Source organism: Drosophila ananassae, chromosome XR, assembly GCF_017639315.1.
Source record: "Drosophila ananassae strain 14024-0371.13 chromosome XR, ASM1763931v2, whole genome shotgun sequence".
NCBI classification, from domain to species: Eukaryota; Metazoa; Arthropoda; class Insecta; order Diptera; family Drosophilidae; genus Drosophila; species Drosophila ananassae.
The window spans coordinates 20,116,727-20,142,433 of NC_057932.1; the positions used below are offsets into that span (position 1 = coordinate 20,116,727).

Sequence of the window (25,707 nt, forward strand, 5' to 3'; positions counted from 1 at the left end):
AGGTTTCTACCTTTTTTTATTCATGCAATCAATAAATCTTTTGCTGAATAATGAAAAACGCATATTTTTTAAGTTTATAAGGAATTTGTTAGATTTTTTTAATAAAATGAAAGGCTTTTAAAATAAAGCAAAATTAAAGAAATAGTCAGAATGGAACTATTGGCGCCATCTATATGAAATAATTTCCTATAGATCTTTTATATTGAATTTTTATGTGATTTTTCAAAAAAATCCAATAATGAGCCTTTTAAATAAATTAAATAAGACTGTTAATTTAATGAATAACTATAAAAATGCCCTATTAATATTTGTTATAAATAATAATGCAAATTAAACTAGTGGCGCCACCTGTGGCCCAGAGTTTCTATAAAAATTTGCTATTCACACAAGGCTGTATGAAATAAGTTTATCCGCCCAAATATTAAATAAAATATATGGAATGTTAGTTCTTTTGTATTATTTAAAGTTTATATTAACCTTTATAGAATAATTAATAACATAATGAAGAAATTAATGGCAAAATGCCAACCACTCCAAGCAGTGGCAGCACCGGTGTCCTTTTTAGCGCAACTAGCGAACGGTAACACTGGGAGCATAGCACGCCAAAAAGAAAAAAGAAGAAATGAAAATTTGGTCATTTTACTTAATGTTCTTAATCTGTTAGTGCCAGTGAAAGCAAATCGCCAAACCAGTACCTGCATTAGCATCAAAGAACGGTAAGTGCTTATTTTAAGAAGCCCCCTGCAGGCATTTTAAATTCCGGGCGACATTTTTGCGGGCCGCCGAGAAAAGCGGGAAGCCTGGCAGTTTTCTGGGCCGGCTTTTCGCGACGATTTTTTTGCATGTACATGTTTGAGGTAGCATCTATGTATAACTTGATCATACTTGGCATTACAGAGTGTTTCGCGAAATACGAGAATCCAACACGCATGTCGCAAACTCCTCCCGATGGTTTTCACGGGCTCATAGAACTCAATGGCGCCGCCAGTGGATCGGGTCATGTTCCGCCACCTTACCCGAGTCCCGACTCGCATCCTATAGCCGAACCGTCAGCACCCCAGCTGGACGCAGAGCTAGGTCCGGCAGCGCCCGTCTCCGGCCAGGATTTTTACTACATCATTGACGAGGATGAGCAACAGGAGCCACTGATTCCGCCCCAGCAAGTGCTCCAATATCTAGAGCAGCAGCAGCAGCAACATCAGAATCAGCATCAGCAGTCGCAGCTGTATCCGTTTCCCAACCAAGTGGTGCAGCCGGAACAAGAATTCTATTATGAGCCTGTGCAGGATCGTCCAGGATCTGAACAACAACCCAGCTATTACTTTGGCCAGCCAGTAGACCAGTTCGAAGCTGCCTACCCAGCCTATACTTACCCGGACGAAGAGTCAACCCAAGAGTACCCAGCCGAGCAATACCCGGTCAAGCAGTACCCAGCCGAGCAGTCCCCAGTCGAGCAGTTCTCAGGCGAGGAGCAGGCTAGTCCCATCGAGATCTCTCCCCCCACACCGCCGGCATCGCAGACCGAACCGGAAACAGACGACATCCAGAGCCAGATTGCAGCCAAGCGGCTAGAGATATACCTGGGCTTCGCCAAGAAGGCCATTGATGTCGAGTACAACGTGTCGCAGTTGAAGTTTGTGCCGAGTGCGATACCGGAGCTGAGTCCCACGCAGCTGGAACGGCTCACAGACTGTGTCAAGCGCACGCTCCAGCTCCTCCGGGTCATCACCGAGCAATTGGTGGCCGTGCCAGACTCCGCTGACTCACTATCGCTGCTGTCGGAGGCCCTCTTCCTGCGCAAGAAGTTGGCCGATGTTTGGTTCTATCTGGTGGAGCGCACCAACGAGAGAAATCCACCGCTGCAGAACCTGATCATTGAAGTCTATCTGGGCCTGAAGGCGGCATTCGAGCTGGTCGATCTCGGCGCGAAGAGCGCAAGGAAGCAGTTGGAGGAGCAGAAACAGGTGCTGCAGGACGAGCTAAACGATCCGATGGGATTGGAATTACTGAGCCGACTTCGTCAAATCTTAACCGGCTGGCAGAAGCCGAAGGAGCCAGTGCCTGGCTCTAGCCCGGACGAACCGGGCCGTTGTAAAGGCGGTGAACCGGGAGAGGAGAATCACCAGGACTTGCAGAGCAACTGGTCGAGGAAGCGCAGGTGGGTTTTCTGAAACATTTCATTCTGATTTGGGTTTTGTTTAATGTTACTTTGTTTCGTCGGTTTAGATACCAGGACAACGATCCGCGTTTAATCAAGTACCGCAAAGTAGACAACTCGTTTCCGCGCTTCATTGCGAATGAGCCGGCTGACGACTACCCACCGACCACCAGGTTAATGTCAGAGCGCGAACGCGAGGCGATGGCCCAGCGACAGACCGCCAAGCGGATGTCGATCTTCGATACGCCGCAGATCGTTCAGTATCGAGTGCGCTTCCAGGGCCACAGTCCCGTGAATTTGTCCGACGAGGATGACGACGAACTGCAGCATCTTCCGCGCTTCGGCAGCAGCAGTGCCACCAACGCCAACAACACGGCCGCAGCACTCACGGCATCTAGTTCCTCCTCACGACCGCCACTGGCCGTGGCGCCCTCATCCCTGACAACCGGCTCGGCGGCAATCCGTCCGCAGATGCTCTACTCCGACGCCGTGCGTCTGGGCCAGAACGGCTTCAACGACTCGCGCATCAACGGCCATGGCGAGGACTCTGTCATCACCCAGGAGGAGCAGCGCTCGGAGCGCGAACAATACCTTAGCCTGATCCGCACCCTGTGCTACGACAAGTCGGCCGTTCGGCCCAGCTCTCCGCCGAAATCCGGTCCAACCTGGAGCGCCATCCTGAGCGGCAACGCCAAGCATCCCCAGAGCTCGCGTCCCCAGACATCGGAGCGCTCCACCTACGCCGAGCTCCTGGCCCGAGCCAATGAAGTCATCAATGAGGCAAAGAAAACCGTAGTGCCGCCGGGAGGGGAGCTGCCGCCCAGGAAGCACTTCAAGACCGCCGATAGCGCGCCCAGCCATGCCTCAACCATTTCGAACAGCGACACCTCCACCATCTCGGACGCCCAGTCGGTGGTCATCACCGGAATCGACGACAGTAGCGAGGATGAGGATATCAGCGATGCGGTGGAACCGGACGACGGAGTCGTGTCGGGTGGACAGCCGGCTGGCGAACTGGACGCCTCGCTGAACAACTCGCTGGTGACGCGCTTCAACAACTGCCTGTTCTTCCAGGACAGCTACACCACCCAGTTCCGCGCCAAGACGCTGCGCACGCGCAAGGAGATCGAAGTTCAGCGAGAGCTGGCCCTCGAAGAGTGAGTATTGGAGAGGTTCTCCTGCCACAATTAGCAGCAGCAAGCCTTCCATCTACTGTTCCGTATCATGTAGCTAAAGTTTTATGTGTCCTAATATATTCTATGTTTTAGGGCTGAAAAGTCGAGAGATGCACGCCGCGCCTTCGAACAAGGATTGCGCGAGAACATCTTCAAGTATAGGCTGCTCCACAAGCCCATCTTTGTCATTGGATCAATGGATACCTCTGAGGAGAGTAAAGAATCTGCCCTGTTGCCCTTGTCGGAAGAACAACTGGGCAAATACAGTGATCTGATCCAGGGTGCCCCTCAACAGGTAGGCTGACTGAACTTCAGACACAAAGATGTCTAATCTCCCTTCCTCGATCCAGGTTCTAGTATCCAAGTTCAACATGAATATCCATCGCAGCGACATCCGCACTCTGCTCGGCGGCAAGTGGCTGAACGACGAGGTAATTAACTTCTACATGAACATGCTGACCGATCGCTCGGAGCGTCGGGCTGGCCAGCTGCCCAGCGTCTATGCCATGAACACGTTCTTCGTGCCCCGCCTGCTGCAGAACGGGCACGCCGGCGTGAAGCGCTGGACCCGCAAGATCGATCTATTCTCCAAGGACATCATACCGGTGCCGGTGCACTGCAACGGCGTGCACTGGTGCATGGCCATCATTCATATGCGAGATCGCACCATTCGCTACTACGACTCCATGGGCAAGCCCAATCAGCCGGTGCTGGACGCCCTCGAGAACTATCTGCAGTCCGAGTCGCTGGACAAGCGCAAGCAGCCGTTCGACACCAGCAGCTTCCGCATCGAGAGTATGCCCGATGTGCCCCAGCAGACCAACGGCAGCGATTGCGGCGTCTTCAGCTGCATGTTCGCCGAGTATATATCGCGCGACCAGCCGCTCACCTTCTCCCAGGAGCACATGGACTATTTCCGCAAGAAAATGGTCCTGGAGATCTGCGACGGCGAACTGTGGCTGTAAACATCTATATACGTGTAGGGCCTGCGCATCAATCCCCCCCGCTACCTTAACTCCAGGCACGATTGGTCCAGGCATCCTTATTTATTTTCCTTTAGTTAAAAAACGTAATCATAATCTTTCCAGGCAGGCGCAATGAGATCGAACAATACTCTTCCTCCGGAGATTGTTGTTTTCGGCAAAGAAATTTTCAAAATCTAAGACTACGCTATTGTATTACATAACATTTTAAAAAGAGAGAACACCTAAGGATCAGAGCCTGGATCTACACCAGGATATATATATAGACATATATATATATATATTTATTTTTACAAATTCTGCACATTTTTTGTACAAATCAGGGCACGTAGAGACACAAAAAGGGCCTCGGCATCAGAAGATTCTAAGTAGCGATGCTGCAACAAAATGATTTATGTGAACAAATGCTAAAAACGAAAGGAAATCGATATCTTATGTAACAGAGTAACTAGTTTTTGAATAAAGCGCTGTCCATAACAACCACCTAGATGTAATTTCGATTATTTAGTGAATCAGTTCTTGGTAAAAATAACATATTGTGCAAATTCAAAATTATATATAGAAAGTTACTGTTTTTCAATTGCAATTTATAGTTTTCTGGATCATTTGAATCTCCCTCGGTTCGCCCAATAAACCTTTTTTTTAACATAGACTTGTACATTTTGTTTAAGACGATAGGATATCTATATACTTTTTGTATTTTTTGATAATCTGTTTAATTTGTACATTTATTTCACGGGTTGCAGTTGTGAAAATCGGTTCATTCGCAATCGGGTGCTTAGCGATTTCTATTAATATTTACTTTTCCAATATTTACTTTTTTACACACAAATAAACATTTAGTTAAAAAGAATTATGAAAAAGCCTGTTTTGCATTTTAGTTTTTATTTTAAGGGGAAAATATTAATCCTATTTAAATATTATATTTCACAGATTATTTTTTTATGTAATCTTGTAAGACTTAGAAGTTATATAACTTTTTTACATACAAATAAAAATTAAGTTTAAAACATATTATGAGTTTTAGTTTTTATTTTATGTTTACGTTAAAAAAAAAATGCTCGGAGAAGAGCAGGAACTTATATTTCTTTTTATTTCTATATCATAATTATTTATTTAAACATTATTTTTTATGTAATCATGACAAAATCATTAAAATTATATAAACAAATAAAAAAAAGATAAAAGATAAATTGGTTATAAATTAAGGAAGAAAATGTTCAAATATTCTTATATATAAAAAATATAGTTTTTATTTTATAATTATTAAGTTTTTTTAAAATAAATGTAGAAGAATTATTTCGAAACACATTCAAACTGCCCGCTTTTTACTCGGGGTAGCCATTTTGTCAGAACTAACGGTACATGGCCAACAGTGTGACCCCAAGCCGCCAGTGTGCCCAATGCCTGGCCGTGTGCGTGGGCCAGAATGGAGAAAATCTGAGGAAGGAATAGCGAAAAACAGGGCCAAGAAGACGCGGAATGCGGAAAATCGGCCAGCAAAGGAAGCAGAACGGAGCAGAACCGTGAAACAGTTGCAAGAGAGGCGCGCGCGCGGTCAGAACTCGGCGACGGCAGCGTGGGGCATGCAAATTATGCCAAATAGCCAAATCGAAAGGCAAACGCAAACGAGCAGCGCCGACCAAAGACCACAAAATGCAACGGAGCACCGGAACAGGGACGCCAGATAGCGGGAAGGGTGCGGCGACTGCAACGACAGCATCATCAGCATCAGTAGCGCCATTAACGACGGCGTCCAGCGGGAGCACCTCCACCAGTGATGCCGGAGGTGGGGGCAGCACTGGCAGAGGGAGCGAGAGAGGGACCATCATCGAGAGTGGATCTGCTGATCCATTAACGGTACTGTTACCCCTGGAAACTAATATTTATTTATTTACCGTTTCTTTCGATTGTTTTATGTATTATTCTTTTTCTTTCATTATGTACGAGAGAGTATATGCTTCTGTATTTATGGTTTGTTTGGGCCTGGCCAAAAAATTATATAACATTAAGCGAATGGCAGGTTCACCCCCGCTGGAGCACCCCTTGGAGCACCTTCCACCGCCCTCCCCCCTCGCAGCGCTTTGCACAATCGTCATAAAAATGTATGTGTGTGTGTGTGTGTGTGTGTGGGTGTGTGGGCGCCTCGGCTCGTTTCATTTTGTTGTAATTTTCCGCAGCCACCGCGCATGCCACCCCTCCCGCTCCAAAAGCGCCACCCCCCAGGACCTCCACCACCCCGTTATCCACATACCCAAATAAGGGGGGGTAGTCTTGTAAAGAATTGGCTAAAAATATATAATGTTTTAGAGTATATAGTTTTTTTTATATATAATTTATAAAGTTGATATTTTTTAATAAGAATTTATTTTGTAATTATTTTATTTAAATGTTTATAAGCTTAGAACCAATTTTATTGGAAAAGTATTAGTGGAAATAATGTGCCAAAAATAAAAATCGATTTCCTGACCCGAATAAGTCGCCTCCCCCCTCAACTTTTCACGTGCCCCCCCCCCTTCTACCCTAATAAGTTTGCCTAATTTACGGTCTGCTTGGTGGCCTTTGTTTATTTGGTGCTTGTTTTAATCATTCATTGGTTTTTTGGCCAAAAATGTCCCTGCCGGGGACTAATCTTCCCCCTCTCACTCTCTGTATCTCTCTCCCTGTCTCTATCCTTGTTTACCGTGCGTGTCCTGCTTCCTGATTTAATCGCCACGCATTCAATTTCATTTCCGACGCCCGGCCTAATTTTCGGGCTAATTAATTTTTTTTTTTTTGGCCAGCTGGATGGCCCCAATACCATCATCATCATCATCATTGCCGTCGTCATCCTTCTCATCATCTAGATGACGTCAGGAGCAGCTCATCTATTTTTGGGCCTTAATCCTTTGCTAGGATAACACTTTGCCGAGAGCAAGAGAGAGAGAGAGAGACTAGAGAGGGAGAGAGAGAAGCATGGCCTTGTCACCCCCACAGCCCGCCCAGGAGGACTCAAGGACTTGTTTATTTATAACTCCGGCTTCATCCAATTCGGGATGCCATGCGGCACCTTATCCATTATTCAGTCCCTCGATATATAAGCATTATAGAAATATTTATATATTTTAGGTATATAATGTGTATATAGAAGGTAGTCGCATAGTTTCCGCCATTACGCCTCATTGTTTGCCTTTTGTTTATTGATTTATTCACACCTCTTCCCTTCTCCTCTGTTTTCTTACTTTTATTTTTAGCTATTTTTCGTTCTTGATGTTGTTGTTGTTGCTGTTGTGCTTTGAAAACTATAACCCAAATATCATCCGAACTCTGAACTAATCTATTAGCCAGGTAAGGTCCATTAGGCCATCATCAATTATTCCCATTCCGAAGTCGTTGGGGAGCAGTGGTTGGGGGATTAATATCGAAACCGGAAACGGAAACGGAAGCGGAAGCAGAAGAGCTCTAAACGAATGAAAGTCAGTTTCAAAGTCGCCCCTGATGCACCTAAAGAAAAACTTGCTTAATTTATTTAAATTTTAGTTTATTTTGTTTCCGTTTTTGTTTTTTTGATATTATATCCATCCTTAAAGTTAAAAACATATTCTAATTTTTGATATTCCTTACAGACCAGCACAACGATTAGCTGCAAACAGCAACCCAAGGATCTGAATGATCAGAAGGATCAGTCTCTGCTGGCCAAGGAGCAGCCGGTGGCCATCCACTATCTGGCCAGCTTCCATGAGATCTGTGTGGTCACCGCTCTGCTGCCACTGGTGACGCTCTTCACGTGCTTCGTGACCGCCTACGCCTTCCAGTACGACGATGTACACGAGACACATTGCCGCGTGAGTTAAATGGACTGGATCTGGAATCAGGCTTAGGCTCAGGCTCAGGGGTCTCCCCCGACAGGGAGTGTCCAGCCACGACTAACTGCTCCAATCGCAGTTAATCCCAGGGCTAACAAATCACTGTCATCCCAGCGGGAGGGTCTCCCAGCCCCAACCTGGCAGATAGGAAACACGCAAATTCATTTTTTTAAACGAACGACTTTCCCCACCCACAGCGGGTTTTTGTTTTGTAACTCACTTCACAGTGGCTTGGCAAAGCCATCTGACAGGTTAATAATAAATTATATAGTCTGTAAATTAATGTTTTTAATTAAGGAAATAATTTGTAAAGGTGTTTTTAAAACATTTAAGATGTTAGAGCTATTTTAGAAGCTATAGAGATAGGGATTTTGTTTAAAAATTGTTTGTAAAAGTACCGGGTATCAGAGTGATGAGAAATCTTAATTAGCTATATAGATAATAGAGGTTTTAAGTTATATTTTTCACATCTTTCCATCTCATATATTGAACAGAAAAGAAGGGTCTAGCTAGGGAGCTAGGGAAGAAATTCTATAAACTTTTTCCATTTAATACCCACATTTTTCTTACCCTCAGGTCTACAACATAATACCTTCGATAAGTGCAATTACTGGCGTCAGTCCGCAGCGCTATTTCTGGCGCTTCAGCATTGCGCTCCACATCGGACCGCGCATCCCCATCGCCTTCGTCTACAAGAACTACTATTGCTCCCAGCTGCGCCGGCTGGCCCCCGCCCAGGTGTCCCAGACGAACCTGCTGATCACGCTGATCCTGGTGCTCAACTGCATCGAGATAGCTGCCCTGGGCGGAGTCACCTATATATCGAATCGAGAGAATTATCGTAAATATATAACATATATCATAAATATTGTAAATAACATGTTTATTTTTCAGCCGTTCATGAGCGAATTTTCATCACGTTCATGGTCTGTTCTCTGTGCTACATGCTGGCCACCATCAAGCTGAACGGCATCCTCAACTCTGGACAGGAGCTGAGTGAGCAGCAGCGCCTCTCCATCAAGTGGAAGAAGATACTCTTCGCTGTCTCCATTCTGAGCACCATTGGGCTGTTGGTGTTCTTTGCCAAACACCGTTTCTACTGTCATGATTTGGGTAATATAGGGAACAGTTTTTAACATTTGAGTAGAGTGTGATGAGAAATATTAAAACACATTTTTATTTCAACTTTTCAGCCTTCAGTTGGTTCGCATTCTTCGAGTACTTGATCGCCATCGCCAATATGCTGTTCCACTTCACCATTATCTGGGACTTCCCCTCGCAGTTCATGCTGATTGTTCAAGGACCTCGGGATAATCTCTCCCAGTACTTGAACAGCAGGCCGAAGGTGGACTAGAATGGCACGTCGTCGACCACCCACCTGGACCTAGTTTTTTTTCCCCAGTGTACAGTGTGTTTGTGTTATTTTTTTTTTAACGTAAAATTTCCATACGTACAACTAACGAACTTCTTCAAATTTAAAACTAAGCGCTTCCACACCCCCAAAAAAAAAAAACAGAAAACGAAATGAGTCTTTATACATTTTCTTCGATTCTCCCAACCACCCGGATACACTTAAACGAAAGCTAGAAACCAAAAATGTTCCATAGTTCCAAGAAATTAAATAAATTATTGAAAAAGAAAAGATACAGGCATGTACTATATGCAATAGGTCGGTTTAGAAGACATACGGTTCTATGTACACATTCTAAATAAATGAAATAAGTTACCTACAATCTAAGTGCACCCAGAAACCCCAGAATGAAAATAATTAATAATGCCTAGTGGATCGCAGCTCGCCAAAGATCTCAAGTCAATTTTGAAAATTTCCGAATCCGAAAAAAGAGAAAAACCAAATACTTAAAAAAGAAAATATCGAAGAAAACGAAAAGCGTTTCATTTCTTAGGCAATTAGAAATCGAATTACTTACCACTTAGTACATATCGTTTATACAAAAAGAATGTAACATGTTTGCGGGGATAATGAGGGGATTATAGGGGTCCTATTGGCCCGATTCCCGATCCGAGATACACTGTAAACAAAATCCAGACAATAGACATTAAGCTGCGAAATCGAGGGCAACGAAATTACCAATAGTAGTGGCACACGGATTGAAGGTTTAGTGATGGGGGCTAGATACGAAAAAAATGTTTTTTAATTCGAAAATGCCACTTTTTGAAATTGAAAAATATGTTTTTTTTTTTCACTAAATACCCATCACTATGTCCCTGAAATCGGCAAATCAAGATGAAACACAGACTATACCAAAAAGTAGTAATTAAAAAATTGTTCTTAGCCAACTTGAATAGTGAAATTTAAAAAAAAAAAAAAACAATATAAGAATAAAAACAAACTGAATATTAAGAAACAGAACAGTATGCGGGTGCGAAGCAAACATTTTTCCATTTTTTAGGCTTTCCGTTGTAAGTAGGGGCACTAAATAAATATATATATTTATATAGCTAACCGAATTGTAAACCAGACTAGGATCTATATACACAAACATATATTTTACAGTAAACGGAAAACCGTAACAGTATCGGGTATAGATATTTTTTTCCAAAAAAATAGAAGCGAGTATTTAGCTGAAATCGAAGAAAAGAGTTCAAAAAAAAAAACGATAACTTTGTACTATACACAGCGGAAGTCGAAAAGTTTTATTCTATAAGTAATACTTATGATTACTATCATTATAATTAATTACGAGAGACCGGATGAGGAGCTCCCCCCTTTTAAGGAAATAACATTGTAGCTAAACCAATGAAACAATTGTTAAATTTCACACGAAATTGTATTACTTGAGCGTTATATATATATTGTATAGAGACATATGTTATGCAATAGTTGAGTTGCCAGCTTGCACCTGCGATCGAGCAAATATATATGATATTATATTAGTACCCTGCTTCCATAACCCTCTCTCTCTCTATCTCTCCCATCTCGCTCTATTCCATATAGTTTGTCTCACTCATTTAGGTTCTATCCAAAATCTTTTTCAAAAATTAAAAAATGTGCCTCTCCCTTTCGCTCCATGAAGATATGATATGTACTTCCAGAATAATGCTCTATATACACTCCACATAATACCATATAGGATAACTATATCGCATCACTTACCCGGCTATTTTCGAATTAATTTTATATGGCAGCGGCTTCTGGGATTTATACTCGTAGGTACTGGTCAGTCACTTTTTAAAATGCAACTTTTTACCTTTTTGCATAACTTTTTAGGCGACACAACGTAAGAGAATTAATGCAAAAACAAAAAAAAACAGAAAACTTAACTATGAAAAAAAATAAAAACAAATATGTAAACTTTGTAGCTTCCTAATTTGAATAAAGATTAATACAAACTAAGATGGCTTTTAATGCACACTCGAAGAAAAAGAGACTTCATTTTGGAAGCACTTAATTAGATATTTTCTGTTTAATCATATAATTTGTAAATTATTTACATTTTTTTGTAGCGCATTACACATAAGTGGGGGGATTGGTGTTTATGGTCTTCTATTTGCCTTATTTTTTAGCAAAACATTAGTGTAGGTCATATAATACTTGTACATATATACGGTCATATGTTGGGTCAAATAGTCAAAAGGTCAAGGCTAGGTATTTTCTGATTCGTCATCGGGGTAGAAACCAATTTCACGATGTAACAGCCCAGCGGATAAGAGGGCTAACTCAGGATCGGTATACGAGTATGAGAATATATATGTACAGCCATTATATGAAGGCGAATGGCGTGGAGGTAATGGGTGGATGTGGATGTGGATGGGGGAATGGTGTTAGCGTTTTGGCTTACAATTATAATTCAGTACGAGTCTAAAAGCTACGGCCGATGTGTGTTTGTTTGCTTAATTTAAACACCTGAACGGTGGTGCGTTTTGTGTGTGTGTATGTGGGTGAGAGTCGGTCCTTAGGTCTACGTGCTGCTGCCGCTGCTGCTGCTGCTCCTCCTCCTCCTCCTGTTCATCCTCCTCAAAATCAATCATAGTCCAATAAAGATTAATCTAGTCCGGCAAATCAATGCTCACGAATGGCACCACCGGCTTGAGGATATCGTTCTTGGCAGCCTTCTTGCTCTTCTTGTCGTGCTTTCCGAATTCGTGCAACTGCTCGCTGCCGCTGCCACTGCCGCCGCCCGTGCTCGTCGACGACGAGGTGGCGTCCAATGGCACCGACTGCCCGGCATTGCCGCTGTGCGTCTCGGCGTGATAGCTAATGTTGCCGTACTCCTGCAGGAAGGGCATGGCCGACAACAGGAACTGGCTAAATGACTTCCGAATGCCAAACCACCACATATTTCCGCCCTTGGCCGTAAAGCTGAGAATGATTAGGGCCAGGATGGAGACGAGCAGCGGCGAGAAGACCACAATATATGGAAATTTAAGCTCACCATCCAGCTTGTCACAGATCACCACCTTGGTTTTTATGAAAAACAAAAACGTACATTACGAAATGTGTTTCAAAAAGCAAATCCAGAACTCACCTGAAAGCACAGCAGCGGCAGCACCGTGCATATATTTCCAACGGCCGCATTGAGGGCCGCCTTCTTCTGTTGCAAAGACACCTCCGGCGTGCGCATCATGATGCCACAGAATATAATATTGTAGAGAACACTGACCAGACTCAGGCAAATCACAATCCACATGGGCACAAACACCACGTCCCAGTTCCAGTACACAAACTTGTCCAGCTTCAGCGGCAATGATACGAACTGCAGGGCATTCACAGCCAGGAATAGCTCCAGCTCAAAGGAGCGATCATGCTTCACAGCCCACACACAGGCGCCGACACTGACCACCGACCCGAAGATCAGCGGTATGAAGACCAGCACCCAGAGGTGCCTATCCGAGGTCAGTTTATCGCAGGCCAGCAGCTCAAACATCAGCAGTATGAGATGCAGGGCCAGCGAGATGAGCATGGCCTTGAACTGAGTGTAGGCATCGCCCTCGAGGCGGTAGTGGGGGTAGCGACACCACACAATCGCCCCAACAATGGCACCCAGTATGGCGGTGCATTTCCATATCCAGAGTGGCGTAAAAATAGCCCAATAGGGCCAGTCTGTGGAAGGGATTGGAGGGTGATTCGATTAGGTAACATGTCCAGGTGTGGCCGTAGGTACTCACCAATAAAGTTATCCAGACGCAGTGCAAAGAGCGTCACAAATGTAAACAGGCTGCAGTGGACAATGAATTTGCTGCAACGAATGGGGAGACGTGAGTGACTAATTTGGGATATCCACGATTCTACCTACCATGGATTGAAGTCGCGGAAGAGCGATTCCAGGTTCATGTTCGGAGAGAGCGGCTCCAAGCTGGACAAAGGACGCACTGGTGGACACTAGTTGCTCATCGTCGCTCTGCTGGCTTTCCCTCTCACTCTCTCACTTGGGCGCTCTCTTTTGCACGCGATCTCAGGAGGGAGGGGTAACAGGGCCAGAGATATAGCTACGATTGACCGATCTGACGTCCGTATTTATTTATTTTTGATTTTAGCGTGATGTTTAACAAATTTTACTGGCCTAGTGCTGGAAAGCGCTGCCTGATTACAAACAGTGCTCTACACTGTCGCCTGGCAGCTATCAGTGTTGACAGTCTACGCCTTTCTATGTATTTATAGTTGATATGTACATATATTAATTAATTTATGGAATAGTTTAGTTCTCTTTGTGAGATATCAAATTTTAAAGTAATTTGTTTAATTATTCTTTTTTCTTAAGCGTGGAAACACTGTCCAAGCTTAACTGAGTGTGACGTTTTCCAACATTGTTCGCTTATGGTGACCGAGGAGCAGGATTTAAAAAAGGAAACTTCGGCTTCTGAGGAGCAGGATCCTTTCACCATCCAGGAGTCGGATTGCTGTTGCAATGGCTGTACTAACTGCATCCTCGATAACAAGCCGAAACCAAGTCGGCGCCTTGTCTTGGCCGGCAAGCGGAATGCCATCCTGGGCTACACAAAGTTCCGTTTAATTTGGCGGGAAAGCCACCCAGCGGATGACGCTGTGCTTCTTCTACACCTCCGCCATGCTGTGGACGAGAAGGACGACGAATCAGTGCTAGACATTCCCCCCGGCCACCATGTGATGCTTCGCGATGGTTCCCTGCTGCGTCCTTACTCACCCTATTGGAGCGACTTCCTCACCAAGGAGTTCCGCATCCTGGTTAAGCTCCAGCCGGGCGGTGGCATGTCCCGGAAACTGGCGTCTGTACAAGTCAACGATGTCTTGGAGTTCCGCGGGCCCATCGGGAACTACCTGTACGATGGCAGCGTTGCCAAATGCCTCTTTATCATCTGCCAAGGAGTGGCCATTGCCCCCACGTTGCCCCTGGTGCGGCAGGTGCTGGAGAACGAGGACGACATGAGTCGCATCTGGCACTTGGTCTGCTCCCGGGACCTCCAGCATGTCTATTTCAGGGATGAGCTCCTGGAGTTCGCTCGCAACTGGAACTACAAGAGCTGCCTGTATCTTCCGCACCAACAATGTGGATCCTCCGCTTGCCAGGAAGCGGGTCACTGCCTGCCAGAGTGCTTGGAGCTGGCCAAGAGTCTACGATACAAGGAGGCTGCCAAGGCATCGCGATTGGACCTTCCAGAGCTTTCTGGCTATGCAAACAGAAACATTCCAGGAACACGTATTGCCATCATAGCTGGAGACTCTAGATTTCAAGAGATTATGAAAAAGATGGCCACCAAAGCCCTGGATCTGGAGGCAGCCAATGTTTATTTGTTGTAGATACCAAGAGGTTTGTTTATTAAAAAAAAAGGGTAGTAAGGAAGCGTAACTTCTGTCTAGGACGAAGTTTAAAAGTATAGCCTTGCAGTTTGGTTTGTTGGCAAGGCTAGTTCCTAAGTAGTTCTAGAATATAGTTGTCCGATTTCATTGCACATTCATAAGTTAATAGATTTTGAAACTGACAATAAAATACCCAGCAGGGGCTTTAAAAGCGAAATTATTGAAATACATTGTGGAATATCCTATAGGTTTGTTTTGGGCCACGCTGCCTGGGCATTTATGAAGGAGCCATCGAACTTCTCCGGCGGCTGGGACGGAGGAGGACCCTGTGGCATCATCGCAGCGTATTTGGCCAAATACGGAGTTAGCAGCTCCATGGGCAGCGGGAAGATGATGGTGGAGTTCTTCTCCGCCGAGATGCTGCTCAGGGTTTGCAGGTAACGGAGCTGAGTAGTCCAGATATGACATGATTAAGTATATATTTCAAGGATCAGGATGGAACACTCACCTGCAGAGCCGACGGACTGGCCGAGATCACATCGGAGGCCTCCTTCAGGGCAGTGGCGGATTTCTTCTCACCCTCGGCGGCTATCACCTTGGCGCGAGCATCCCGAGCAGCCTCCGCCTCGGCGGCCATGGCTCGCTGCATGGAAACGGGCAGAGAGACGTCCTTGCTGCAAATGGATACTAATGAGGCAACAGTTCAAAGGGCACAAGACCCGCACTTACATCTCCACACGCTCCACCATAACGCCCCAGGGCTCGGTGGCGTCGTCCAGGGTGGACTGCATGTGGTGGGCGAGGATTTCACGCTCGGTCAGCAGCTCGGAGAGATTGCGAGTGCCCACGATGTTGCGCAGTGTGGTGGCGGCCAGAAGACGCGTGGAGGTGCTGTAGTCCTCCACCTGAATGACTGCGTAGAGGGGATCACTGATGCGATAGTAGACCACGGCATCCACAGTCACCGTCACCGAGTCCTTGGTCAACATCTCCTGCTGCGGCACATTGAAGGTGACCGTACGCAGGTCCACCTTGCGGTACTCATCGATGCACGGCAGAATGAAGAACATGCCGGGACCGCGGGCTCCGCCGGACAGCCTGCCCAGCCGGAAGATGATGGCACGCTCGTACTCGGCCACCACCTTGAAGCAAATGAAGATGGCGATGGGCGAGGTGAGGATGAAGACAAGGACGGATAGGATGGTAACCACCCACTCCATGCATCCTCGGGGTTCGTTTTCCGCTGAAATAATGGAATGTTACTATATTTTTGTTACTATATTTCAGGACATCAGTCCTGATGTCCTCTAAGAGTACTGCCAAAACACTCCTAAGGCAAGGCTCTTTTAAGGATAGGTCGTATTTAAAAATAAGTTTTGTTAAAGTTTTTATGATCTTTAAAAAGATATCTCTTTCAATGCAACTCAGTAGCTGGTGAAATATAGCTGGTGGGCTATCATGAGTAATTCGAATTATTAATATCTTGATCGATAACAGAAATAATGTTTGTACGTCAGAATCACTTTTTATTTAGATATATGTAATTTTCTAGGGAAATCGGCTGTAGCTGTGAGAATGTTATTATTTATTTTTGTTTTTATAGATATTGACTTAATGACGCTGCCAGCAACGTCCGATAAGGTTTCCCTTCAGGTTTACTACTCCACGAGTCTGCAACACAATCCCAAAATACAAATGTGCATAAACTTTATCCAAAAACCTGAAGGAATCAATCGCATTCGACTTTTCGTTTGTCCGTAATCTAATCTCATGAAATCGATTCTTAAGAAATTCGCCAGAAATTGAATTGTCGCATCGATTACAGTTGATAAACAATTTCAAGTTTAAATGTGTATAGTTCCGGCCGAGGGAAATATCAATTTTCAGGTAGTACTTGGAAATTAAATAAGTAGGGGACTTGATTATCTAATTTTTCATTCATAACGCAATGAGTGGTAGGATTCTTAAGATAGATGGGCAGATAGCTTATACACTTGTTTGTACTTTAAAAAGGTCAATAATCCTTTGTACTTTGTTGAATATGATCCTAAGTTCTATTCCATTCAATACTTACAGGTCTTAAAACCTCGATATTGTTGCGTGGTTTTTGGCGGCATACTATTTACAGGAACTCGAACAGTATCTCCAGAGGGACCCATGTGGACCATATAATCCGTGGAGCTGGTCGGGCCGGAGTTGCGCATATCCTCATAGTTGGCGTATACGGGGGAATCGTCCAGTTGTGATGCCATTGTTTCTCCCTGTTCCAGTCCGGTCAGCGAAACTCACTCGAAACAGCCGGAGCAACTACTGGAGCATCGGAAAAATGTTCGATTTGTCCAATCCCACCAAGCACTGAGGCACTCGACGAGATAAGAGCACGAGCCGGGAGCCCCTGGTGGTTCTCCAAACGATACTGCTTTATCGTTCCACTTTTTGCTCGGGTTACGAGGGCGCATTGAGAAATATGATTGTGGATTATGTATGGGGAAGTTAATATTTCAGAAAATTTAATTCAAAATTTGTAAAAAGGTTGAATAGTTTAAGTAAACTAAGAACAGGAGATTGTAAAACATTTTTAAGGACTTTGAATCTGACTCTGATGAATGTATTCATTTAAACTGTATATCTTTGGATGCTTAGAGTAATTTATTTATTTTATATATTTTATTTCTTGTCTGAAACCTTTACAACCTCCCCTCTAAAAAATAATGGCCTTGTCGATCGAGCCGCATTCGCAAAATGATTCATCTGCTAAATCTTAAAAAGAAAAATATAAAAAATACAAGCTCAGAAAGCACTCGTGCGACAGATTAATCCAGCAATCGATCAGTGAAAGCTCTCGCTATCAGTTTTTAGACACAATATTTCCACCATTTTATCGATTTCAGAATCTCGGAATGAAAGTCAGATGACATTCTTCGGCCAAGAGGGCCCGGGTCAAGGGTCAAATGTGTGATTCACAGAGATTACTCTGTGTTTTCTTTTCAAACCAGAGACTATTTCACATTTAAATTAACTTTAAAGACACTTGAAGAAATGTTTTATTTGTTTATTTTAAACACATTTATTTGTAGTTATTTAGTTTAGGCTTTCATGTCATTTATTTTATTTTTTAACTACGTATTCAAGCATTTTCAACCGGTTTCTTTATTTTTAATTTATTAAATTAGTATTAAAGTAATTCTAAATATTTAAAAGGCAGTTAATGCAATTTAGCTTCTCATATTTATGTAAACTCTTATTTTAATTGTTAAAAAAAAAAACTTTTAGTATATACATAGCAAAAAATGTGTAATTTGTTATTTTCCTAATGAACTTTTCTTTTTTTCTCAGTGTAAAGTCTAGTAAAAACTAGTAACCCCGCAAATGATAAATTTTTCTTTTGGGTTTTCCCCCAGAGAGCTTCGTCGCTGCTGCCTCCTGCTGCTGTCGTCGCATTGCAATTCACAACAAATACCCAACGATATCGTCATCCGGCTCCGCCACGTTCCGCTGCTGCCGCTGGAGCTCGCAGCGATGCAGTGCCTCCAGATACGGCTGCAGCACCGACATCGAGCGTCACTGGTGATGTGCCTGATGGTGTTGATGCCGATGTATTGGCGTTCCAGGACCTGTTGCATGTTGTTGTTGCTGCTGCTGCTGCTGCTGCTGCTGTTGATGTTGCTGCTGTTGTTGATGCTGCTGCAACTGCAATTGTTGGACATGAGCCTGGGAATTGAGGAAAGGCGTCAACAGCTCCATGGGCAGTGGGAAGATAATGGTTGAGTTCTTCTCAGTGGAAATGCTGCTCAGAGTTTGCAGGTAACGGAGCTAAAAATGGGTTTTATATTTAATTTAATTTTATACTTAATTTCTAGTAATAGGTACTCTTTCTTCATTTCTAGACTCACCTGCAATGCGGACGGACTGGCTGATATAATTTCTGAGGCTTCTCTCAGAGCTCGTGAGGATTTCATTTCACCTTCGGCGGCTATAACCTTGGCTCTGGCCTCCCTGGCCGCTTCCGCCTCCGCAGCCATGGCCCTTTGCAGAGCCGTGGGCAGGGACACGTCCTTGCTGTAATAATAGAGATTACATATGAAACTCAATAGCTCATAGAAATCTGAAAACAACTAACATCTCCACACGTTCCACTTTGACGCCCCAGGGATCGGTGGCCTCGTCCAAGGACATCTGCATGGTGTGCGATATCGTTTCCCGTTCCGTCAGCAGCTCAGAGAGATTCCTGGTGCCCAGGACATTCCTCAGAGTGGTGGCCGCCAGGAGACTGGTCGAATGACTATAATTGTACACCTGGATGACAGCCTTGAGAGGATCACTGATGCGATAGTAGACCACGGCATCCACGGTCACTGTTACCGAGTCCTTTGAGAGCACCTCCTGCGGCGGCACATCGAAGGAGACGGTACGCAGATCCACCGGATAGTAGTCATCCACGCAGGGCAGCACAAAGAATACACCTGGACCGCGGGCTCCTCCGCTGCGCAGTCGTCCCATCCGGAAGATCACCGCCCGTTCGTATTCGGAGACCACCTTGAAGCAGATGAAGACGGAGATGGGGAAGGTCAGGACCATGATGAGCACGGAGACCACGGTGGCCAGGATCTCGACACAGCCCATGTCATCGTTTTCGGCTGGAAGAGGCAAGGGTAAGTACACAGTGAGAAATTCAGTTTGGAAAATTGCAAAAAAAATAATATAAATAAAAAATATTTTGTATTTTCATAAAAGAGTACAAAATATATATTTTTTTTAGGTTGTGGAATCTCCAAAGAAACTATAGAAATTTATCTTAGTGTAGCCAAAGAGGCGTCTATAGGCTTCGACTATTGTTTATCGCAAATTTCACAAGCAATTGAAAGGCAATCGAAGGAACATCTGGTGAACGCGAATCTCCGGCGTCTGCCACGTTCCACTTCCCTTTCAAAATGATTCCGATTTTCGGATTTCCATTGGCGGGAAATTGGAGCACTTGTTGCCTATTGGCAACAAGAAATGTGATTTTCAATGATTTTCACTTCCGTTTGCTGCACCAAATTGGTGCTTTGATTGTGTTTCGAATATGTCTATAACTATAACAACAACTAATTGTAATTGGATAACGAGGAATTTAATTATAAGCGTTATAACCTTATGATTTAATTAAGTTTGTTTTTTTATATTCTTGCAGAGAGTATTATTTTGCCAATCCAATGGGTTGGATCCGAACAGGAGGTGCTGATTGGAATGAAGGATTATTGAGGATATTATTCGAATATTAACAAAGCCATTTCCTGGACACTTTGAAGAATTGCAAGAAATGATGAAAAAGTGGAAAACTTTCAACCGAGAAGAGGTTGGAAAAACCCAATAAATCGGAAAATAAGTCGTCAAGTTCCCAGCTATTCAAAATCGTTGTCCACCAACCGAAAATCTGGGCAACTGGAGGAATATACAAATTAATTCGGAGATATCTGAAAGACGCTGAAAGAAGAGTACTTCATCGGACTGGAAAGATTGTGCTTTCTGATCCATCAAGAGCCTCGTATTTATGAGGATTTACTAAAGACTTCCTTATAAACCTTTAATTAGTTATATGTTGATATCCAAATCAATATATATAGTTTGTTAACCAATTAGGAGGATCTGTATTGTTACTATAGTTTCTAATTAGCCGGCATGATGAGGAATAGTTTTTAGGCAATTGCTTACATTATTTCAATTGGTCCAGCACTATGATTGTGCCATGGTTCTGTTTTTGGGCAATTAATTTGTACAAATTGCTTTTGATCTAGTACAAAATGCCGTAAATTCCATAAATATCCACAAAATGTTTCGGAGCATTTTTTATGCTTGACTAACAACATAAGCAAGAGCCTTTTGTTTATGGCTAATAGTGTTTTGTGTGTACTGCGGATACACAAGGAGAAAATAAATATTTATGTAATTAATCATTGAAAACTGTTCATCTCCTATGTAAGGACTGCACACCAAATATTATTAAAGAAAGCTTAATTTTTATGGCCTTCTATAATTTATTTTTTAATACTGTGTGTAGACCTCGTTCTTGAATATGATCTTCTATATTCAGATTTTCTGTTTGTTTTGCTCTTTTCACCTAATGCTGGAACTATTTATTCCCATGGATAATGTTTACGTCCCAGCGTCGGGTGTTGAGTATTTCTTTCCTCTTGTTTATCTTACGAGTTTCGACAATACGATTTATATCACGGATACGATTCGGTTCATATAATGCCATGGGATCCGGGTTGAAAACATATTCGTACCAGCTGCCACACCATATCCCATGGACATATCCGAGCCGATTTGGTTAAATTTCTATTTATTTTTTTATGTCGGCGCACAGTTTATATTGCATACTTCATAGGTGGTCGTGATCGATACAATTCAATATGCCATACAGACACAGATACAGATACAGATACAGATACAGATCGTGCTTTGGATTTCAGATTTTTCAATGAAAGTGATTCATGGCCTCACCTCAGACTGCCTTGATTATCATTTTGTATCGCATTAATATCGCATTTATGAATTATTCTTGGACGGGGGGATAGTCTCTGGATCTCTAGAGCTCTGTGAGGTCATATAATGTGGAAAACTATTTGTATCCAGCAGTCTGGCAGTGCGTATATTTTTATGAGCTAAACAAAGCGAGGAGCGTATAGTTTTTTTTTTTTTGGTTATACTATATGTCTCTGGAAATCCGGTCCAGAAATCAGGAAAAATATTCCTTGGCATGGGGATAGGGGGGTTATTATATATCAAATTAAAGGAAAACTTTAACATTTTATAGCTTTTTGCCTTTTGAAGGACGAGAATATTTAGGATAATTAATCATATTTAATTAAATATTTATACCATTTACTTTAAGAAAATAACATTTATTGAATATGTTTCTATTTCCTTTTAAGGACACTCTGGCCAAAAAAAAAATATCTTACACGTCTTGAGTCCTTGATACGGCAGCGATGTGGAGGGCGGAATATGGACTGTGTGCTGCTGACCAGACTGGTGGATCTGCGGAGTTAACGGAAAGGTCTCCGTCGAGGAGGAGGCTTGCACGTTGCCCGATCCCGAACCGGATCCGCCGGGGGAACCGATTTGAAGGCGCGTGCGGTGATGATGCGGCGAGGCCGGATGCATTTTTGGATTTAGGATTAAGGATTACGGACTACGGCTAGATGCGAGATCGGTGGTATCGATTTCTGGTCCAGAAGGGATCTTTGGAGAACTGCACGCGTCCAGCGCACGTTTTGAAATGAGAATGCGGAGGTGGTTTCCAGCCCAGCATCATCGAAAGCAAAAGCAGAAGCCGAATGGAAAAGCAAAAGCAAAGCAGATCATTTGTTTAAGAAATCTCTCGACCAGAGGATACTGTTTTTTTAGAGTTGCTGAACTATAAATTGTATAATAATATTTTGTTTCAATTTGTAGTTTAAATAGTTGAGTTTAGGAGTTACATTTTAAGGAAAATGATACCCAGTACTATTGTAAATTCGTGAAGTGAAGCTTTAAAAATTATTCCGTAATAATACGATATCCGGTACTTGTTTAATTTAATTTGTAACTTTCATTTAGAATCATAAACTATCTAAAAACAAGTTAAGACTATTGATATCGTAAAAAATAAGTTTTAAATAATTATTTGTTTTAAAAAGAATGGAATATCCGCATTATTCTCCGACAACTGCATAATCGTATACTTAATATCTAAATATTGTCTTTTATTTATTTTTTCATTATATATGATAAACTTAATACTCTTTTAATACTGTTGTATTAATGGGTAAGAAATCATCTTGGCCAAAAGAAAAATCAGAGGCAGTTTCTCGGCTCATTTCACACATTCCATTCGGTTCGGCTCGTTTTGTTGATAATTTAGTTCTTTTTGTTTAAATTATTGAAACGAGCTACGAACAACTTCATCCATAGAGCTGGCGGTGGTCATTTATAAACCATTTCATTGAGTTCTTTAGCATATTCTTTTTTTGGGATGATGGGATCTCGGATCTTGGGAGCAGAGAAACAAAGAGTCCTACATATATAGAACATTTGTCTAAATCCAGACACGAGACGAGCCCAGGCCCAGGCGCTGGTGATCTGTTATCGACCAGGTCAGGTCGAAGGCATTACAGAAACCAATTTGACAGACGAAACTCTGGCGGAAAACAAATCATCAGGGGATGTGGTGGGAATCCTATGGGGAGATGGGAACATAAAGCATAAATGCTGACATTAATGGGTTAACCAAAAGATTTACAGCAAACGCTTTAAATCACACAAATGCCAATAAATCATGATCCCAAAGTCTAAATAAAGCTCTAAGCGATTTATTACTTTTATGGGAAATTAATAAATAAATAAATGGATAGTTTTTCTGGGCAAAAGATCTATACTTTCTCCGGTTTCTGGGTATCCCGCGTAGTAACTCTAGCTCCAGACTTCTTATCTTTTGTTTATATTTATAGAAATCGATGCCTATTCAAAGGAAAGGTATTATTTTTCCCACAAACATAGGCATTTTCCAGCAAAAAAAATACAATACGAAGGATATTTGATTTGAATGCCTTTCGCTTTATTGTAATTGTTACATTGACAACAACAAAAATGATTTGTATATATAGAGTATATATATATATATCTACTCAGAGTTATGCAATAAATTTGCTTGTTTCAGGCCGATTGCTTGTGTTTTTTTGGTTTCTGCTGCTTTTGAGTGAGTTGCGTAAAGTAAATGCGGAAAATACATCTCAATTTCGAATTTTTGAGACTATCAGATCAGATCAGAATATCAAAGTGTACAGGTATTTTTATATATATAGTATATATAAGTGTATACATATATAGAGCTGATTCGTAAGGCACATTACGGTTAGATACTAGATCGAATGAGAGTGTGATTGCTAATTGCGCTTGATGGATGAGTGGGTAAAGTCGGTACAATTTGGTCGCAGCTTCCCAATATATTCTTATATACTTTCTAATTAGATATATAACATACACATACAATATAGAGACTGTGTAAGTGTTTGTATTAGTCTGTAAGTGTCTGTGTTCGTCCTTGCTGATTTCTAACAAATGCTTGACATAAAATCCAAAATGCTTACAACGTAAAAAGTCATCGTCTCAATTTTGCATCGATACAAAAAAAATCAGTTTGATTTTAAATTCAATTTGGCCGCTTGGAAGTCAATTTAAAGCGATTTCTCTTCTCATACTCCTCGATAATATGTTTTAATTGACTGAGCAATATCCTAGTTTGTGTTTGTGTGTGTGTGTGTGTGTGTGTGGGTGTGTAGGTGTGGTATATCCTTTCTCACTCGAGAGATCTTGCATTTGATGCAAGCGCTTGCAGCTTTACAACTAATAATCATTATCCAACTTTCAGAGCTTCAGTGGCTAACAAATTCCAGTCAACGAATTGGAGTAGGAAGTATGGGCTGAGGAGTATGTGGACAGGGCTATTTCGCATTGGTTGCGCCTTCGTCAGTCGTTATACATGCCGTCCACCAGGAAGTCCATGCGGCGGTAATGGCGGGTGCTCCACATATCACGGAAGCGACGGTACATGATGATCACCACACCGATGGCCAGCGGCACGGTTAGCAGCACAGTAACAATTGGCACCACATACACGTTGTCGCCACGATCGGCCAGATTGTCGGTTAGCCCTTGCACCAACGGAGTCACTGGCTCGGCGAGCGTAGACGATGGCACTGGCAATGGCTGTGACGAACCACCACCGGCGGCGGCGGCGGCGGCGGCGGCTGCCGGCTGATCGTTATCCTTCTTATCATTTGCCTTCACTTGGCCTGGCTTCTGCTTCTGTTGCTGCTGCTGCTCTTCCTCCCACTCCTTGTGCGTGTTCATGCCAAAGGCAATAGGCGGTTTAGTGGGCTTGGGAGTAGTTGTGGTCGTGGTGGTGGTGCTCGTGGTGGTGGTGGTAGTAGTGGTCGTTGAGGTGGAGGTGCTAGATGTAGCTGATTTTGTTGTGGTCGCAGTGGAATTGTTTGGTTTGGAGCTGCTGGTCGTCTTGGTCACATCGCTCATGGACTGACCCTCGGCCACTATGGCTGATCCTGCAGCCGGCGGTTTTGCTGTCGTTGTCGTGGTTGTGGTGGACGTAGTCGATGAAGTGCTGTTGGAAGATGGGCTGGCAGCAGCTGTGCCATCACCCTTGACCTCAGTGGCAGGCTTGGCAGCTGTAGATGCACCCGGAATCGAGGAAGAAGTTGGTAACAGTCGCTTTCTGGTCTTGGCTCCAGTGTCCGTGGTGGTGCTCACATCCTTTGCCTTCTCGGCTGGGACTTCCGACTTTGTCGAGTTCTTGTTGCCCTGCTCGGCAGCGGGTGTGGCAGCCGGAGTTCCAGGAACGACCACTGCCGGTTGGGTTGCCCCTTTGGTGGCATTTCCAAGCGGTCCAGTCGTCAAGTTCCCAGCGATCACCTTGGAATCAGAGACAGTGTTTGCCGATTTCTCCTCGCCCGACACCAGGAGCAGGCAACTGGAGCTGATCAGTAAGCAGAGTAATGGAAGCAGCTTCATCGTTCCGGGAATTTGTTCGGGAAGTTTACTGCCGTTGGCAAACAATTTGCAATTAAAAGCCAATGCAATTTTGTGCTTTGATTTCTTCTCGTGTGGCGACTAGGGTTGTTGACAGTGTTGCCATCTATCGGTCGTCGGTCTTTCATCTATCGATATATCGATATTCGTTTTCTTAAAATCAAAAATAAAAAATATTTAAAATTATGGGAAAAGAAATTCTGAAAAGTTTTTAAATGTAAAGAACGAATGTATTTTAATT

The 25,707-nt window shown here is 43.3% G+C and overlaps 7 protein-coding genes across 7 annotated transcripts; 3 read left to right on the forward strand and 4 right to left on the reverse strand.

The window, feature by feature from the left end:
* The first annotated feature begins 536 nt into the window (after window positions 1-536).
* LOC6498801 lies at window positions 537-5,169 on the forward strand. Its single transcript, XM_001967249.3, has 5 exons — window positions 537-716; window positions 898-2,158; window positions 2,227-3,315; window positions 3,427-3,628; window positions 3,684-5,169. The coding sequence occupies exons 2-5, from the start codon at window positions 930-932 to the stop codon at window positions 4,296-4,298; spliced, it is 3,135 nt and encodes a 1,044-aa protein (XP_001967285.1). The 5' UTR covers window positions 537-716; window positions 898-929; the 3' UTR covers window positions 4,299-5,169.
* A 559-nt stretch (window positions 5,170-5,728) lies between these two features.
* On the forward strand, window positions 5,729-11,979 carry LOC6498802 (post-GPI attachment to proteins factor 2-like). Its single transcript, XM_001967250.4, has 5 exons — window positions 5,729-6,176; window positions 7,922-8,140; window positions 8,738-9,002; window positions 9,056-9,274; window positions 9,355-11,979. Exons 1-5 carry the CDS (start codon window positions 5,973-5,975, stop codon window positions 9,513-9,515), a joined length of 1,068 nt encoding a protein of 355 aa, XP_001967286.1. The 5' UTR covers window positions 5,729-5,972; the 3' UTR covers window positions 9,516-11,979.
* On the reverse strand, window positions 11,568-13,736 carry LOC6498744 (transmembrane protein 185B). Its single transcript, XM_001967251.4, has 4 exons — window positions 13,417-13,736; window positions 13,289-13,359; window positions 12,649-13,223; window positions 11,568-12,580 (listed from the first exon to the last, which is right to left on the reverse strand). The coding sequence occupies exons 1-4, from the start codon at window positions 13,452-13,454 to the stop codon at window positions 12,170-12,172; spliced, it is 1,095 nt and encodes a 364-aa protein (XP_001967287.1). The 5' UTR covers window positions 13,455-13,736; the 3' UTR covers window positions 11,568-12,169.
* Window positions 13,737-13,872: 136 nt separating this feature from the next.
* Window positions 13,873-14,897, forward strand: LOC6498803 (NADH-cytochrome b5 reductase-like). Its single transcript, XM_032452405.2, has one exon. It carries the CDS (start codon window positions 13,938-13,940, stop codon window positions 14,895-14,897), a length of 960 nt encoding a protein of 319 aa, XP_032308296.1. The 5' UTR covers window positions 13,873-13,937.
* On the reverse strand, window positions 14,884-17,310 carry LOC6498743 (band 7 protein AGAP004871). Its single transcript, XM_001967253.4, has 4 exons — window positions 16,972-17,310; window positions 15,627-16,140; window positions 15,406-15,571; window positions 14,884-15,343 (listed from the first exon to the last, which is right to left on the reverse strand). Exons 1-4 carry the CDS (start codon window positions 17,147-17,149, stop codon window positions 15,140-15,142), a joined length of 1,062 nt encoding a protein of 353 aa, XP_001967289.1. The 5' UTR covers window positions 17,150-17,310; the 3' UTR covers window positions 14,884-15,139.
* A 428-nt stretch (window positions 17,311-17,738) lies between these two features.
* LOC6498742 (band 7 protein AGAP004871) lies at window positions 17,739-23,224 on the reverse strand. Its single transcript, XM_001967254.4, has 4 exons — window positions 21,845-23,224; window positions 19,018-19,534; window positions 18,791-18,956; window positions 17,739-18,710 (listed from the first exon to the last, which is right to left on the reverse strand). Exons 1-4 carry the CDS (start codon window positions 22,044-22,046, stop codon window positions 18,459-18,461), a joined length of 1,137 nt encoding a protein of 378 aa, XP_001967290.3. The 5' UTR covers window positions 22,047-23,224; the 3' UTR covers window positions 17,739-18,458.
* A 232-nt stretch (window positions 23,225-23,456) lies between these two features.
* Window positions 23,457-25,583, reverse strand: LOC6498741 (cell wall integrity and stress response component 3). Its single transcript, XM_001967255.4, has one exon. The coding sequence runs from the start codon at window positions 25,446-25,448 to the stop codon at window positions 24,390-24,392; it is 1,059 nt and encodes a 352-aa protein (XP_001967291.1). The 5' UTR covers window positions 25,449-25,583; the 3' UTR covers window positions 23,457-24,389.
* Between the last annotated feature and the right edge of the window lie 124 nt (window positions 25,584-25,707).